Below are 17,252 nucleotides of genomic sequence, written 5' to 3'. Positions count from 1 at the left end.
AGATTCCACAATAAAAGAATTGCTGTTTATTAAACAAATAGGTAGGTCTGAGAAGAAAATGTTTAGCTTAAAATGGCATATTATTGCTGAAAATTAAGGTGAATACTCTCGAAGAAGTCACAGGTGTTCGGAGCTATAGATTATTCAAAAGATTTCTAAGCTTAAAATAGCCTAGAAGAGTAGTAGGGGGATTTTGTATGTGCTTGCCCTGTTTTTTTTTTTTTTTTTTTTTTTTTTTTTTTCTGGGCAATCATTTGATGGGCATTTACTGGAACTAGTATTGGCATTCTTATCTTCTGAAGCATTTCAAAGATTTGGATGCTGGCTAGATGTTCATATAAATGACAGCCAAATCTCTTAGAAAACTTTGGAAAGCTCACCTATGGTCAATTTATGACTTTGCAATGTTTAGTATACAGGAACAATGAATTGCTTGTTTTGCAATAAAATTTTGAAACGCAGAATGAAAGAATTGGTCATTTTTCAATGCCTTTCACCACCTGCCTTGAATGCAAGTTTGGCTTGCATACTGATGTTGGCAAGTGAGGTTTGAACTATCTCCATTACTTTTATTTAAAACATATAAAAGGGATTTGACTGTCTGTTGCAGCAGGGAGTAGCAATATGCTTAGTAGTCCCGCAGTGAACAAAACAATGAACAAAATAGCCACGTTTGGAAGCCAGCAGGGGCTGAGATTTGAGTGTCTTCAATCCCATGACAAAGAATTCGGCAGAAAAATGAGAGGTTTGACCTGCAACCGTTGTGCATGTAATTATACCATGATAGGAGAGGGTACATAAGCTTGGGTACACCTGTGAAAGTTTAATAGTGAGGTGGACCTAAAGATAGGACAAAAAGGCTATGAAGTTTTGTTGAAAAGTACTTTTGTGCCTGCTTATAGTATCATATTCTAAATAGATGATGCAAATCCCCCTTTCTTTGGAAATATGCAAAAGCCATAGTGCACATGATGTTAAAGTAAATGGAGAAATAAATAAAAACCACTTTTTCTGCTATAGAACTGTATTACCAAATCTAGAACTGGTATTCTATTGTCTCATGTTATGTATTTTTATGGGTTTATGACTTACATTTATTCTGTGGAGAGTGAACTGTCGTTAAAATACTGCTTCATGCCAGTAGCATGTAGCACCTCTATGGTAGGTACTATGTAGTGTCCATAGACACGCTGGTGCAGATCAGGAAGTGCTTGATGTCAGATGTGATACTTGGCTACCTAAGACTGAACGTGCTTTTAGCTGTCCTTTTACTAGGACAGAGCATGCATTTGTCACTGTATCCAGACGAGCTGTGTGTAGGTTTATCAGGCAGAACAGGTTACAGGGAGGGACTAAGGGGTGGTAGGTCCTGCCTGCAGAGGCTGCTGCAGTGGCTTATCTACCCAGCCAAAAAACAGGCGTATGTAAGAAGCAGCATCTTGTCACGTAGTGGCTCTATCTAGTGTCCAAATGTTATGTTTAGCCATAGCTTTGCATTGCGCTCATGTTCTAGGCCGGCATCACCTTGTATGTGTATGATTTAGGAAGTGGTGTCCCCATGGTCACTGCAGACCCCATGGTGGGACATGAAAGAACGCAGCACCACATTTCTTGTGATCAATGAATACCACAAAAATAATGTCAATATCAGTGTGAAATCTATGCCTAGAGTGTGCAGAATGTAGAGTCATGGCAGATGTGACAGAGGATGTGTCATGGGACTGCTCCAGCAGCTGCTGGAGGCCTTGCAAGGTCCCCTAAAGATCCCGACGTGGTTCTTGATACCTTCAGACAACTGCATCCCCTCTGCGCCAAGCTGCACGCAGTCAGCTGCTTACACCATGAGAATGTTTCTCTTAAATAATTTAACATGCTGATGAATATTTTTCCTCTCTTGTACTTGGAATTTTTCTTGTGGAATCAGCAGATTTGTGGCAGTCAGTCCGGACCATGGGAAATGCGATCAGGCAGGCTGGAGATGGGCCAGCTGAGCACCCTAATTACCAGGAACATGCAATTAAAATGCAGGCAGATGTAGCTTGGGCAGGTGGTATTTCCTGGAAACATTTGGGTCACTGTGTCTACACACAGTAAATGTGATGGATGCAAACAGATACTGTATCAGCAACTGGGAAAAATGCTTGTGCATATGCTGAGCAGTTGGTCCATGCGAGTGCTGTGCGCACGTCCAGCACTTCTGAAGCAGCAATATCTCTGCTTGTAGTGGGTTGAAACTACAAGAAAATATGAAAATATGTACTCAGCATATGTACACATTTTTAAAACTCAGCCTGGACACGTTTGCAGGTAGGAAAAAAAGACATATGCATGGAAACCTATAAATATAATAACCCCATATGATGTGTTTCTTGCATTCGTTTGATCATCTGCCACCAGTTACTGTTGTAAACAACATATTAGCCAAGATAACACTTTGATCTGACATTGTTTGCGAAAAATCTTTTCTAATGAATTCGTTGTGACCCCCAAACTTTAAAAACAGCTACCCAGCTGAAAATCTGGCACATAAAAACTCCAAAATTATATTTGTTCTCTTTCTTACTTAAACCCCGATTTCAGTGAAATGGAAAGGGAAGAAAAAAAAAAAGGTAAAAATTAACAGTTAAAAATTGTGAAAATAAAAATTGGATACACTTCTAACTGCAAAAGTGGAACTCAAAGTTGTCCTTTTAATAGGCCAGCAAATGTAGGCAGATATCAGTATAGACATTAAATCTTTAAAGAAAAAAAAGGCAACATTTAATATAGGAGTTTTTCATGTATCAGGGAAATTTTTCTCCCTGGAGATTTTTAAAATTCAATTTAAAATTAATAGAATTGATAAGGAATTATGATACCGTTAAATTGATCCATCTTTTGATTCTTACAGTGACCTGTTGTGATTTGTCAGTACCTTTTGAATGGTGTTTTGCAGCGTCCCAGTGTATCAGAAGCAGCAAGCAGCTGGTTTGTTTGCTCAGGTCCATGTTTGCCATGTTTACCAATTTTAAAATGAAATTTCTGTATTTTGTGCGTGTATGTGCTCATTTATCTTTTTTAATCATCTGTTAAATATTGGTCTTCTGGAACTGCAGAGGCTGCAGAAAGAATGGATTCATTACAGATGTATCTTCAGCTTATTTCAAATTATTCCTGAAGCTTCAGAGCTTTGAACCTTCAGCAGTACTGGTCTGCTTGTCTTAACTCACCAGAACATTCAACCGATCAGGCAGTAAAATAATCTTGTTAATTGGAAGTCTAAGATTGTGTCTTCAGAAACATTTTCTTGATCTTTTCAGCATATCAAAGTGGGAAAACTTTATCTGAAGTAAAATGGTATATGCTTTCAGAGTTAAGGGCAATTCTTTTCTTTTTTTTTTTTTTTTTTCAGTTCAGAAACCAAGCGTACCTGAGATGGAGCAAAACATGCATGAAAACAATTTTATGGTCCGTTTTGATCTGTTAGTTCAATATCTTATCTAAATCTGATATGTATTAGAAAGTAAAAGAAAGTAACTCGTAGAAATCCCTTGGAGAACATCAGATAAATACACAGTATTATTCTGATGGTTATTGTTATTAACATTGATTCTAACTTGAGACCAATTCTTACATCCTTGGTGGCTCTGCTTCAATAAATTATGCAGATTTACAGTAACTGAGATCTGACCATTAACTTTGCGGTTATTCCCATTGACTGAAGCTAGACACATAGCTGAATAAAGGGTTGTTTTAATGTGCGGGAATACAAAAATTTGGCTGACGTTATTAAAGGTCATACTGTAAATGGAAATTGGCAATCGCGTTGCTATTGATTCCTACTGATATGCTTGCAGAAGTGAGAGGCATAATTGTCCTCAGGGCCTGTTTCGACTGCTTAAGTCTTACTGCTATGAATCTTAATGCTCCGTCAGTTTTAAGTAAGTTATGGGACACGATGTAGAGAGTGACTATGAAGTGTGTGTGAAGTGTTGTGCTTTTTTTTTTTTTTTTAACAGCCAAGATGGACTGGCAGACAAACTTGATGCTATTCTAAATTTGGTCTGTCTTAGGAAATACCGTTTTTACATTGCATTTGTTGTCCAGCTAGAATGTAATAAAAATAATGGGTTAAATTTACCTTGGATTTTAAGTCCATGAAGTCAGCAGAATTATATCAAGGGTAAGTGCAGGACAGTCATTGTAGGAAATCTGTAAAACAACAACCCTCGGTATTGTGTTGCTTGTAAGATTTATCAAAGTAGTCTTATATGTGCTGATTTATTTTAATAAAATGTTTGCTTGTGATTTGCAATTTGATTTTAACATCCTATAAAGAAATTATGGAGTGAACAGTTAGTGTGCTCATTTCTTCAACCTAATCAGTTCTGTTGTCACAAAAGCTTCAAAGGCAGGCTTACTTAATTACAAAGTAGAAAGTAACTTCTATTACTGAGGGAGTAGCTTGGTTATTGTATCCCTGTCTTCTTTTAATGCTTAATTCCTTTTATTGAAACTGGTTCCTTCTTGTTGCAATGTGTCATAACCTTATTGGCCTGGGATAAGTTTCTTGAAGTTACTTATCCTATTAATGGGTCCATCACCAGTGGAAAACGTGAATGTTCTGTTAATGATTGTGTTAATCAAAAAACTTCGTGTTTCTGCAGTGCCCAAGTTTATGTCATTACATTAGTGGGAGCAGATGAAATTGGAAACTTGTAATATACTACTGATTGGTTTAACTTGTCCATTTTCTGTAGATTGCTTGAAGACTTATTTTAGATAATTTAAAAAAATTAACTCTGCAAGAATAACCTTTGACAATTACTCCTCCTGACAGGATCTCTGAAGTCTGTAACGTAAGTCCAGGGTTCTTGTAAAGGCTGTGAACTTTGTACGTTGATAACCTTGTTACTGTGATGCAGGCGGTGATACAACACAATTCTTTAAATAGTGTATTTTTCATTCGTTATTTGTTTTGTAAATCCATTGTATATTGGAATCTTTATTTAATCCAGGTAATGCACACCGATCACACTAGTGTTTTTTGAGTGTTTTGTAGGCTGTAAGAGATGCTATAACTTCACTTTTTCTTTTTTTTTTTTTAAGGCTTTGTCGGGGTAGATGGGGAGTCTTTCTGCTTTCTTTCCATCATAACTGTTCCTTGGTGGTGTATTCTGGGGCACTGGTGCAGACCCTGGCATGGCCAGCCTGCTCTGCCCTGCCTGCGGCTTTTGCAGCTCATGGCTCAGTGTCACAGGGTGTCTATAAATGCAAGCATGTGCTTGGTGGGATTCTCAGATATTTATCACCTGCAGTAATGGTTTTAAAATGAATATGCATTATCAAATATTGCTTTTAGTGTGTGCAGGATGGCTGGGGTACTTTTTAAAGTTCTAAGAGTTTTTTGAGGACCCTAAAGCGTCTAAATATCATTTTGAAAATCATCCTTTTTGTGAAGTGAAGTTTGTGAACAGGACTTCCTGGCAGTGTCAGTGTATTTGTGCTTGGAAACCATTATCTTTAATTTTGTTTCTCAATCCCATGAGCTTCAAATCTAACAAAAAATTAAAAAATAGAATGTCTTCAAGAAACTCAACAAATATTCCCTAAGTTTTTGTACTGCATTTAGATAGCACATTTTATTTGAATAATGCTGCTTTTTATTTGTGCCCTACTTTTCTTACATCAGTCCTCTAAAATTATCCATAAAATACTCTCTACATCTGGGATCTTCTAGCACTTGCTGGGAGGAGGGTGGCCCTTCCATGCTGTCACCATTTTTGTCCTATGATCCATCTGGTAGCAGGTGTCCAACAGTGATATAAACCCAAACCAACCTATCTCAAGGCCCTCTTGGCCCATCTGGTCAATACTGCCAAATTAATTTTTAGGCTCATGTCGTGTGCATGCCAAGCTGTTGGCTCAGGTAGGAAGTCTGAGGAACCCCTTCCCACAACTAACACAATATTTGGGGAAACAGTTCCATTCTGCTTAGCAGATTTGCTTTACTTGATGATTTTAAGCCAAACATAATATAACTAATTTTCCACACCACTCCCTCGCTGAAGTCCCTGAAATATTACTTCAGACAGCATTCTTTTCTGCTCAGTTGTTGGTTAAATTGATGGTATCAGAAACTTGAGCAGCTCCATAGAGATGAATTTTGAAACAATTGTTGTGATAATTTCCACTGATTCTTTACATTTCAACTGGGTGTGTTTCCTATAAACATTTTTTCCATACTTTCATTTCCCCAAAAGTGTTTGCTTTTGCCTTGTAAATGGTAAGAAATTATTTGCAAAGAAAACGAAGGGTGATTTATTTTTAATGCATGTTTGATGATCCATCGTGAATCCCATGTTTCATTCAAATAATATTATAGACTGCTGCACGTTAATGCACGTTAAGGTGCAAGTGTCTTGGTGGGAAATAACGTGAAACTGTTTGCTTGTTTGTTCCCCAGAGATTTCTTACAGTTCCCTAGAGAAGATGATGTAGACACTGCAATGAAAATTCTGGGTCAATGGACTTCTCATGGCCTTGAAGATGTCCAGCTGGTAAATTATTCTGTTTTGCTTGACCTACCGGGCTCTTCTTCAAACACAGTAACTCTGAAAAACAGCGGCGAATGCTTTTATCCTGATGGACTGCAATGCAACAGAGGGACCAAAACTCTTCATAGCCAAGACCTCCTGTACTCATATGCAGCTTACTCTGCCAAAGGAACACTTGAGGTAATGTGACTGTTTGTCATTTGTGTTGAAATAGCTTCCATTGAACTTGACTGGCAAAGTAAACGTGACAAATTGACCAGCCTTAAGTTAACTGTGATAAATACCAGTAAAAATCTCAAGTCAAACTTAAAAAATAATCAAACCTGAAGGCTTCCTATGTTGGTGTTAGGTTTATGTTTTTTGTTTTTAATAAGTATCTCAGTTGATGAATTGGTACTTATTGTTTGGGTGTGAAAGTATGAAAGCTATGTCATGATCTACATTTCCTATCTGAGATAGCATAAACCTCAATGTATATTTCTGAAATATAAGAATTGCAATGTAAATGTACTGTTGTATTTCTCCTTTTTAAAATGTTATACGTTACCTTCAGTGATGCAGGGGGGTGTGAGTGGTGATTGTCTTAGTTTCTTTATTAGTTTTCTTTATTAGTTCATTTTCATGACTTAAAAAATTAAAAGACTACGTAGGAAAAGTTGGCCTTGAGTTTGGAGGGTACCTCTTCCAAAATATCTTTATATTTTAAGAATATTTTATATTGCATATCAGTTACTGAATTTTGAGCAGTAAAATGCAACTCTTGTTCACTTTGCTTTTGCTTGTGACAGTGTTTGCCCATAATATTTATTGATAAAATGTAATGCGTTGTGGAAATCTTGAAATGAGTAAAAATGGTGAAAGTTGCATCATGTTAACTAGCCCATTTTATGGACTACTAACATCATTTTGAAATTTGGACGTTCAGAAATTTGAGGGCTGGTAGAAATTCATATCCTCCACTTTCTCATCCTGCTTCTGCTTCTCCTTCTGGAAAGCATCAAAGCCTTTTAGTCCAAAGGATTTAGTCCAGAGACAAGGAGGACTGGAGTTCTCATTTTCCTTTGGGAGAAAGACTTCTCTCTATCTCCTGGATTTGTGCACTGTTTTCCAGATTGAGTTTCATGCTCATTATCACCTTAGAGCCTCTGTGCTGGGGCTCTATCAATGAATAAACCCATAAAACAATAACTTCATATTTAGGTTTGATATTTAGAAGTGAAATGAAGTAAGCAAGGGTAAGTCTTAACTTGCATCGTGTACAATTCAACTTTTCTATGGGCAAGTAAAAAGTACTAATGAATGGGTTTAGCTTATCACATTTATCACTCAGTATATATTTTCTCACAGTAACCTAATAAGAGTAGCTGTAATGAGATAAAAGTACAGTTGTGGCCTTTGAGATTTATTTCATGAAAATAAATGCGTTGCTAGCAAATTCATCAGATTAAAGGAAATTGAATGTACTAGGGAGAATCTTTTGACATTATTACCAGCAACACATGTACTACTTTTAGTTATATTTCAGGACACTTTTCTCTGTGATTAAATTCTGAAGAAATGACCACATACACTGCCTGTGTACTATCAACAGGGATGTACCTTGGCTTTGACAAAAACCTTGGGAGCTTGCATTTGAGCCAAAGGTTGGCTCCCTGTGCACAGTTTTACAGTCTGTTTTTGAGATACCTAGCACCCTCAGAGATGTTTTCTTTTATTCTTTGAAAAGTCTACCCTAAATGTCTTTAAATCAAATTTTGCCCAAAAGGGAAATTTGCCTTTTAGTTTAGTCTACAGAGAAATTGGTAGCAATCTAACTTTTCTGACTTTTTATCGTACACAATAATCTTTACTATTTAAAGTAATGGAGGTAGAAAAACTTTGAATGAGGTGTAGCAGGTGATGTCTGTTGCTGGGTTCAGCCATCAGAAGGTGACTTGATTGCTTGCTGTGGAACTACAAATTGCGTATTTTGAATATGTTGCAGTTGGTTGTGATTGCAAAATCATGAGGGTTTTCCTGCAAAAAGATACTCTTGTAACAGCTACTCATAATCTGAATAATTTTCTTTCAAATGTGACACATCCTTAGCAGAAAATTTCTATTATGTGTCACATAATCAGGTTGAATTGCTAATATTGCTTGAATGCCACTGCTCCGTTGTATTTCATTTGTATATTTGGTTTGCAAGAAGTTCAAGCACGTAAAACCATTAGTTCATTGCAGTCTGTCTACCAGCAGAGGTACAGCTCTACTTTCATGTTGACAAGGTTATTTGTAGAATAGCAGGACTCATTTTCTTTGACGACCTGTCATGTCCATTCATCATATGGCCATTGTATATGAGCCGTCCAATTTGTGCTTTCTGGTAACAGTCTAAACAGCATTTGTGATATCTGAAATCTACTTCAAAAACCTACTCAGTGCCATTGTGATGGATGGTGCACTTTACTACTTCTTTATAATTCATTGGGCCCTGAAAAGGTGACACTGTTTACCCATCACGATGACAGGCAAGGCAGCCTACAGTTCTGGAGAAAGCTGTCTTATCAGTTTTAAAATAGATATTGCAGCGGGTATGTAAATAATACACCATAGACCAGGTCAGCCTAAGGAAAGAGTGATATACGTGAAATATATTTTTATGAAAAGTTAAATACCAATGGCCTTTTACAGAGTTTAAGCCTTTTGTCTGCTTAATGAAAATGGGAAAGCCACTCTGGCCCACAGCATACATAAAAGTGAAACTGCTCGGCATCGAATGTATGCGTTAAAGCAAAATGTGCTGTCAAACAGCACCTAGCCAGACTCCAAGCAGGCGCAGCACAGTGAATCTGAATGTGCTGTTCCATGCCCATGTTGTGTGACCGTCCTCACGAGCCGAGCTGCGTGTGCTGTCCTTGGTAGGTGCTGGAGGGACGAGCTGAACAGCCGCTGGTGTGGTCCGAGGAGAGGTGTGGGGAACCTGCGGAGACCGTGTGCTTCTTTGGGTACCAAATTTGTGAGTGGTGCCGGCATAGGTGTGCCTTGTAACCCACAGGTAGCAGTGATCTCCTGAGCGCAGGGAAGCGTGAGCGCGGTCATGCCTGGGACGGAAGCACGGCAGAAGGCGCGGGGCTGCAAGTAGGCCCGCAGAGAATTTCAGGCAAAAACAAACAGTCCATGCCCGTTCTGCAACGTTCCCTGTTCCTTTAGTAACAGTAAAGAGAGAATACTGGCAGATGTCATGGTGTGCTGAGACAATAGTCAAGGCCGGACTAATTAAAGCAAAATGAAGATGATCTTTACTTCGTGTTCCTTCAATTTCTGAAGTTTTATGCGAGTTGAAGTTTTCCTCACCTTCACTTCAAGGATTTAAAATTTATTCACTTTTTGCTTTATGGAAGTGTTCGCGGAACCTTTAGCAATCCTAAATCTGTGTTAATATCTTAAACCGGTATTTAGTATCCTTCATTATATAGCATTACTTTATGCTCTGCTGTACTCCTGTAATTCTTCAGGAAAAAAACAACTCCCTGTGGACTGCACCAGCTCCCTGTTAGGTCTTTGTTGTTCCTGTTTTTATTTATTTATTCGTTTTTATCATGGACACTCTCAGCAACTCTGGGGAAATATCGCTTTCCTTTCCTGGACCTCACACACTGAAAGGACCATGCTGGTTCAAGAAGCAGGGGCGGATGCAGGACCAGCACAAGTATTGGCATATGCTGCGTGGAGAGTCCTTGAAATGGGAATACAAATGTGGGCAGGAATTTGAAGGTTTTGTGGATGGAAAAGAATCATCCCAATCTCCAAAGCAGTTCTCCCAACATCCAGCACATCTCCTTTATGCTGCAGCCTCTCGTCCATCCCTGTTCCCTGGCTGCTTGGACTCCTTCACTGCTTCACCTCGCTTCCCTGCCATCATCTATGTTCTCTGACTGACTACGCATGTCTCTGTTCCAAATGTCTGCTGCTTTTAGGCATTTTTGTTCCCGGCTCAGCCAGCAATATCTTCGTTTTGGAGGGGCAGAGAAGTGAGAATGCCAACTGTTTGCCTCTGTGTCTGCAGTATGCTGAAGAGATGCTCTACATCTGTTGATAACATATCAGCCTGCTCTGGTTCATTTGTTTCAGTGACGTTTTCTCAGCTAAATGAGAACCCACCACAGAGATTAATGCAACCTGGAATGATACGAGAAGTAAAAACCCATATGTTAAGCTCATTCGGTGGTGATCTCACCATTTTTCAATCCTGGCAAGGCAGGAATAAGGGAAGCAGTGTGCAGATTCTTACCAGATTTTGCATAAGGAGCGGGGGGGTTGCTCACTTCATTGGATAACCCATTTTCCCATCCGTCCCCTTCTTTTACAGGTTCTTCACTCTGTGCAGGAAGATGGGAGCCTTCCTCTCCTTTGATGCCAGTTCCTCTAATCTTATTGACTGTGTGCCCTACAGTCCTCTTCTCTCTCTGCTAAGTCTTTACAGTACTGCAGCACTCCTCTGTTGCTTTGCGGAACTTAAGTTCTCTATATTTCTAGCTCTGCACCAAAAAGTTATGAGTTCCTCTGGAGGGACAGCGCATCAGGAACTCCTTGACCCAACAGCTTGCTTTCATTTGATTTGGTTTCTTTGTGCTGCAAATGTTATTAGTGCACCCTTATTATTTTTTAATCTTCCCTCTAGCTAATCAGTAGTAGTTTCCTTAACAGTATTTCTGAATTAAGATTGGTTTCAGCAGTTTGGTTTTAGAATATTTTAAAAATATTCCCAGGTTATTTTATCCCCAGGCAAAATTTCCAAATGAGCCTTCTGCAACATGCTTACTTGCACTTCTTGAATTCCAAAGGCAGAGAGTGCATATAATTCAGATTAAATAATCACAGCATCTCACCCTAAGTCTTTCGGTCATTTGTGATGGCACATTGGTGAAAAATATCAGGCTAGGGGGAATCTTGATAAAAGTGTACATTTAATTCTTTTAGGCACGCCAGTTTAGTTCGTTATTATCTTTATTAACATTTTCTAAAATTCCTTCTCCAAAGAGACATGTACTAGCTAAAATGAATCCCTAGCAACTGCAGTCAATTTGCAGATGGCTAGGGCTATAGGTTGAATAACACATGCACACAAATGAGAAGAATCCTGTGATTTTTTGTAACATTTAGATGGTTTAGAGGAGCTTTATTTATCCTTTATTTATAGAAGAGTTTCTCAGAAACCTCTTCCACAAATAATCATAATTTAGACCACTGCTCTGCATACTAAGCAGATACAGCAAATTTTCAAGACAATCTCACTAAGAATATGGATTTTAGAATAGACTTGACCTTTAAACAGAAAACAACAGTCAACATTAACTACAGCATAGCTGCCACTCCATTTTAATTACATATAGAAAGCTGTGAAACGCAATGTGAAGGTTATATAATTTAAATTTGCAGTCAAGAACTACAAAAAATATCACTGAAGAGATTTCCTGCAGAACATCCTGTCAGTTTTCTGGCATATATCATATAACCATTCATAAATAAAGTTTTACAGTTCCCTAAAATAATAGTGGTTCATCACGCAGAAGAGCCCAGTTAATACTGCTGCAAGATTTTTGTATCGTCAAGGGGTAGGGTTTCAAAGATGCAAATGGCTACTGCTGCAAAACCTTCTGCTGTTTTATAATTGAGTGAATGCTGTACTGATGTTTTAGTAATAAAATATCAGTAATGGCATTTCAATAATAGTACCGATAATAAATGAGTATTTTAAAATGCAAAATAAAGCGAAAGATGTGAGGCATCTTGATATCGACAGATGTAACAGATCACTGAGCACTTCCATGCCATTGCACATACTCAGCTAAAGGCACTTTTCAATAAGTACAAAATTTGAGAGGGACCAATGTTGAACCATAAACATTATATATATATTCCCATATCATGGTAAAAACTAAAGGATGCAAACAGTGAAAACATGGGAAATTGATTTGATGCTTGATTCAGGTTTCAGTGTAAGTAAAACTCCTATTGAAATTCAGGAGAATTGTATCGTTTTTAACCAGAGTTGAATTTTGTCTGTTGTTAGTCACTGAAAGAATACAAGTGAAAATACTTCTGTAAATGCATGGATCTTGGAGAAATATTTTTCCCTTTAATTATCTTATTGTATGATTTAGACCAGGCAAGTCATAATTTCCCGTGCAGTTCAGTAGATACTTGGGTTGATATCTGCCCAGTTATTCTTCTTTCATGCCCAGTTTTTGTTAATGTTATTTGGTGCAAACCTGAATAGAAGGGTAGTGCAAGTCAAATGGAAATTTTTCTGCAGAAGCACAAGGCACATATTTTGCTTAGCAAGCGCTAACTTACCAGCTCCCTCCACTTTCTTTTATATCTTCTTAGCAAATATGGACCTACCAACAGCAAACCTGGTTTAGAGTGCTGTTACATGATCTAATAATTTGTTTCTGTTTATGTTTGCAAACATAACTCCTCCTCAGAGGAGGAATTCCATGCAAAAACTGCTTCTGTTGTGAGCTATTTGGTTTGGTTTCTATGGATTTTTCCCTTAAAATTCTCCAGTATTTTGAAGGCTTGAAACTGCCTTGAAGGGACCTTGCTTATCTTAAAAACAAACCCAAAACTTTCCTCCAACAGGAAGATTATAAAGCAAGTATTGTCAACATTTAAAAAATTACTGGGATTAAAAAAATTACATTAAAAAGGGACAACTGATAAAAAAAAATAAGTATATAAAATATATAATAAAATAACTGATAAAAAAATTAACTGATAAAAAAATAAGCATACCTTAATTTTTTTTTAACATAATTTAAGCTAGTTGAGGATGAGGCTTCCTATAATATGAAAAATATAGTAAAGACAGATTTTAGCTAGTTTTATGAAAAATCTTTGTTGAAGACTTGTGGTGTAAAAGAGCAAAGAATGGACTGTTTTAGAGACTGCTTTTGGGAATGGTTTAATCCTGGACACAGAGCCTTAATAATAAGAAAGACCAAAAAGCTAAGAAAATCTCTCTTAAGGAAAACCCTTTGAAGCTAATATGTTTTGAAAGCCTTTCAGAGCTGAATGAAAAAAGTGTGCAGAATAGTTTCAGCTCTGATACAACTGGTTCAAAAAAATATAGAAGAACTGAACAATGACCTAGTTACTAACCATACGCAAGTCTATGTCTGGTATCCAGGTGCAATTGTAGGAGTGTATTGTGTGTGTATGTGACCTGTCAAAATGCCAGAGCCTGTTCGCTGGCTGGACTAAAATGTCCTGAGAAAAAGCTTTTGTTCAGGATTTCACTTTTGAGCTGGTTGGAGGCACAGCACTTGACTGCATCCACCACTTCAAGCTGCTATCCCAGGAGAGAAGTATCCACTTAAAAATGATTAAAAAAAATAATAATTGTGAACTAAACAAAGATGAACAAGGGCTTCCTTTTTTCTAAAATGAGGAATATTTTTTTTTGGTCTGCTGTGCAGTCTCTTCCACTAAATTCAAATACATCTAATGTCTGACATCTCACATAATATATGTTAGTTACTGTGTTTATCTCATTCATTAAGACAGCCTTAATGTGAATTAATCATGAGGAATATCTGTATTGTCCTCATAATTATTTCTTATGTTCTTGTGCTCTGCAGTTCAAAGAGAAGGTGAACGATCAATCACCAGCTTGTGACTGGCCCAAGAGTAGGTGTGTGTGAGAAAGAAGATGCTTCAAGGAATTTATCTTCTTTCCACTGAATTATGTTACCATATAGAGTTAGTCTTGTCTCCTCTAAGATTCACTGCTTTGCAGTGATATCTTCAAGGGGCAGACAGAGGTGAATAAGGATAGACGAGGTCTGGCAGCCGCTTCCACTGTCACAAAGCAAAGCTTCTTAAGTATGCAAGAAAGCTCCTGCTGCGTTGTCATCAGGGAGAGATGTTCCTCTACTGCGGGTCACTGCTTGCCAGGCACGATCGCGGGGAGTATTTTAGAAGGTGAAGTAGTATGAAAAGCTAGAAATAATATTACTGGCAAATGAATTTCTATATCGTTCTTTTGATCAAAAATTTTATTTCAAAAATATTTTTCATGTCTTCATACATGTTGTCCTTTCACCTACAAAATTCTTGCATCATAAGACTAGAAGAAAAATCTTACAGTTGTGAAATTGAGAAATTTTATCAGCGTGGACAGTGTTAGGCTCAGGATCTGATGGGCAAGACTGCCTGCTTCTGTTCAGAAGTATTCCTGGTTATCTTATTGCTGTTGTCTTAAGGCATGTAGAGCTGCTCTGCCTGGAATGAGCTTTCGTAATTTTTCGATTTTCTTCACAGACAACAAAGATAATTTCTTCACAATGTATATTGTTTGTAAAGTAGGTACCAAAAATGTAAAGAGAAATGAAGTAGTGTTGAGGTGAACCTTTTCAGTGGGTGGTAGAAATAGTGATTATTTTTGAGAATGATGATTGTGCATTCTTTGTCTTGTCTGTTGAATTATGTTTGTTGAAATTCGAGAAATGTGCCTCTTGTTGGAATAGCGAGAAAAATTGTAGTGGAATCAGGATTTATGAGAGTACATGCTGACCTCTCAGTTTCTAGGATGTTTTGTTTTGGTTGTTGTTGGCTGTTCAATATCCTGTGCGGGAGAGATCATACCAGGGGAAGAGAAAGAGTTGAGTGCAGATTTCTGTAGCATCTGGTAGTTCGGTAATAATGTCCCTAACTGCATTTGTTGAAAACTATACTGTAAAGTACTATTACTACAATAATACTGAGCATCTTTCTCCTGCCGTAAAAGAGGCTGACCTGGATTCCAGGCTGTGGAAGATCAGGGAAGCTCTGTTCAGCTCCAGAGCTCCGACAGGGCTGCTGCAATGGTGAAGCTTTTGTGGTACCACTGAAATCAGTTGTATGATGCCAGAGGCCAAACTACTCCATCCTCTCATCAAATTGCCGAGATTCCAGTTTCCCTGCAGACTTTCCTGTATGTTTTAGGTAATTTAAACATTTTTCCATCTTTCCTTTTTAGATACAGTTTAATGGGACCCCACTGTACAAGGTGAACAATTCACGGGTCCCTTTTCTAAAATGAAGCAGTTCCCGTCCTTTGCACGGCACCTCCTCTCTTTCTATAGGATTTTCTGTCCCTGCTGAGAGCATAGGAATCAACTTCACAAATTCTCCATGGTGTTTCTGCTGATACCTAACAGAGATGAATGCTCAGATATCTGTGTGAAATTTGGCTCAATTCAGAAAAATCATCACCCTAACCTTTGCAAAAGCAAGCCACTAATTGCTCTACAGTGAGGATGCCTGGCAGGGCCCTATCCTGAACTCCCATTTAATTACTGCTGTTTTTCATAAAAATAAAACGTTTTAAAAATGAAGGGTAGCTATTTTTGAAATAAAAGATAGATGGAGCTGCCATATAAAAATCTTCAGTTTACTAAAAAGTGCAGGATATAGTATCACAATTCACGATCAACTCACAATTCCAAAGTATTGAGTGCATTAAAAAAATAAATCTGAAAACCTGGAAGAATGAAGAACATGGTTTTCTTCGTGGTACAATTTTACAGTATCTGATACCTGAACCACATGCTTACACGTCTCTTGTAAGGGAAGTTTGATTTCCAAAATGCTACTTGAAAAATAGAAATGTCTACTGACATAATCACAGAGCTATGCTATTCTTATATACTGCCTTTTTTATACGTGTCTTTGTCAGTTGTGGGCCACTTGAATTCATTATCACTCAAGTGTATTCCCTGTTCTCAGTGGAGTCCCTTTCTTCCATCTAAATGTATTTGTAATTCTAGAGTGTATTTTTTCCCAGTCCTTTTTCTATAAAGATAATTTAGAGACATATAAATTTGTGTAAAGATTTAAGGCATCAGAACTCGCATCAGATATGAAAGATGTCATTTTCCTTTTCACGACTACATGTTCACTTCTGCAAATTAGATAAAATGCTGCTTTAACTCTCTGATGTGTTTACAGCACTACATGATTAGGCATCTCTATGATTATGTTCAAGTGTGTGATGTTTGGCCAAGCAATGGCTACAAGTACTCTGTAAAAGAGCATCTATTATACTCTGGAAAATTGAGTTCTCACTGACATTTCTGAAAGTTCAAGTGTTCTCTAGATGGAATGGATGACCTCCTCTTGTGCTCATATGTGCTCATCTGTATTTTTGAGGTAGATGTCCACTCATCTTTCTATGTACTTGCAATAAGAACAACATGTTTTTGTGTGTGTGTACAGCAAGTGTATGTACTTCAGTACACTGTGCATGTACGGGAATGCAAGTTGGTTGGGAAACATTCTTCTCTTCCATTTAAAAATTGTGCCATTTCAAAATGGCAAAAATTGGAAGCCTGAAGATTGTCAGGCTTCTAGATACTTTTGTTTTGACACAGTCAAATTAACTCTAAAGATGAAACAATTTAACAAAATTTAATTTCTTTGAGTATGTTGTTTCAAATATTAAATACAGTTATAAAAATTAAATATTTGAGTTGCACTTGAAAAGATTCAGAAGCACTTCATGAAATATTTCACATCAGTTGGCATGCACGCTTTGTCTTTGATAGTGTTTGCATTCTCATGACACCGTTCTTGACCTGCAGGAGGGAATGCTTGCCTTTTTATCCCATATATGATAAAAAGCCCATTGAAGGAGGACAGTCTCCAACTTCTGGATATTCATGTTTGAGGCGAGCCAATAAAACCTATGCT

General features: G+C 37.7%; 1 protein-coding gene across 1 annotated transcript in view; it reads left to right on the top strand.

Annotated features, from left to right (window-relative positions):
- NAALADL2 (N-acetylated alpha-linked acidic dipeptidase like 2) overlaps positions 1-17,252 on the top strand; it is a 416,355-nt gene that overhangs the window by 222,825 nt on the left and 176,278 nt on the right. Inside the window, exon 4 of the mRNA XM_050712534.1 lies at positions 6,446-6,716. Coding sequence (XP_050568491.1) covers positions 6,446-6,716 — 271 coding nt within the window. The remainder of the gene's footprint in view (positions 1-6,445; positions 6,717-17,252) is intronic.

Source organism: Cygnus atratus, chromosome 9, assembly GCF_013377495.2.
Source record: "Cygnus atratus isolate AKBS03 ecotype Queensland, Australia chromosome 9, CAtr_DNAZoo_HiC_assembly, whole genome shotgun sequence".
Classification (NCBI taxonomy): Eukaryota; Metazoa; Chordata; class Aves; order Anseriformes; family Anatidae; genus Cygnus; species Cygnus atratus.
Note: the sequence above shows the minus strand (reverse complement) of the source record. Positions and strands in the feature narration are given on the sequence as shown.